The sequence below is a fragment of the Trypanosoma cruzi genome, genomic scaffold (assembly GCF_000209065.1).
Source record: "Trypanosoma cruzi strain CL Brener 1047053517051 genomic scaffold, whole genome shotgun sequence".
Lineage (NCBI taxonomy): Eukaryota > Euglenozoa > Kinetoplastea > Trypanosomatida > Trypanosomatidae > Trypanosoma > Trypanosoma cruzi.
The window spans coordinates 84,784-86,057 of NW_001849392.1; the positions used below are offsets into that span (position 1 = coordinate 84,784).

Consider the following 1,274-nt stretch of genomic DNA (forward strand, 5'->3'; position numbering starts at 1 on the left):
AAGAGGAGGCGGGGTTTCTGCCAACTCACCAGGAAGATGATGCGGCATACTTGGAGCGCATGCTTCGTGAGAACCGTCACACCGTATCCGATAGTACACTTGCGACCATCCGGCACAAGCTAGAGACGCTGACAGAAGCCTGCAATCACGGTGGTGTCATTTCTGTCAGTGAGGCGGCGGAGGAGGAATTACTTGAGGTCCTCTCACCGCTGTCACTTGTGAACGTCACCCTTGACCAACTTCGCCGCCTTAAGATTGGTGTTACTGTTGGAAAATTCCTCTTGAGGGACTACCCTGTTCGTGTCGTCTCGCTCGCTTCGGCGATCTTGACGTATTGGTTTCGTCAACTTCCGCCCGCAACGCAGCAGCTTTTGAGTAAAAAGTCAGCCCTCGATATGGCGTCAAATGACACAACAATTGGCTCGGAGCGCCAGGACGTTTCACTGGGTGCATTGGGCGTGCAGCTAGAGGCCTGCTTCACCGACGAGGAGGTGTGCGACACCATCAATGATCCTGTTATCGTTGCAGGGAACATCGAGAAGGAGTTGGAGGCCGTGGACGACGAGGATGTCAGCATGGAAGTCCTCGCTGCTTTGCGGGATGGTAGCAACACGGCTCTGCGTTGCGGTCTGCTTGACGGCTCTATCACTGCAAAGGACTTTGTTGCGAACCCTACCAACCCGGATCTTCTACTGAAGCGCAGCGACAATGACGGTGACAAACCGTCGGGGGTGTCGCCCGTAGAACCGGAGTCCCCGCTGGAGGAGGGGAGCGACCTCACAAATTTTACGACGCTCTACGTGTGTCCCGGCTGTGGTGCCCGCGAGGCGGTCGCCAACGAGTACTCGGTGCAGGCGCATGATAACATGGCGGTTTTTGTGCGATGTCTCAAATGCGACGAGACGTGGAATGTTGAGGCGTAGTTTTAAGAGGAATTTTGAACAGAAAAAAAAAAGAAAAAAAAAAGCCTAATCTCGCAATGTTGCAGGATAAGCGATGAGGTCTAGTATGTAATGTCCTCGTACTTGTTTCCAGGGCCTTGAAGAAATTCCTCCATGCAACCGACTCGCCCCCGTGTGTGACCTTCAAGACATTATATATGCATCTATCTATGCCTTCCTTTTTTTTTTTTTTCTTTTTTGTTTGAAAGGAAGTGATAAATTTTTTTTTTTCCCCACCTCATTCTTTTGGTGTTACCACGAGTTAAAACCTTTTTTTTTTTTTTTTTTACTCCGTCAACTCTCCTATCAGAAAACTAAAGAAAACACAAACAC

At 50.0% G+C, this 1,274-nt stretch overlaps 1 protein-coding gene across 1 annotated transcript, besides 1 other annotated feature; it reads left to right on the forward strand.

Annotated features, from left to right (window-relative positions):
• Tc00.1047053480653.10 (hypothetical protein, conserved) lies at window positions 1-923 on the forward strand (the record flags this gene model as incomplete). Its single annotated transcript, XM_797138.1, has 1 exon — window positions 1-923. A coding segment is annotated over one exon (923 nt), but the record flags the coding sequence as incomplete, so codon positions are not given.
• Window positions 1-1,274: a sequence feature (haploid, non-Esmeraldo-like haplotype).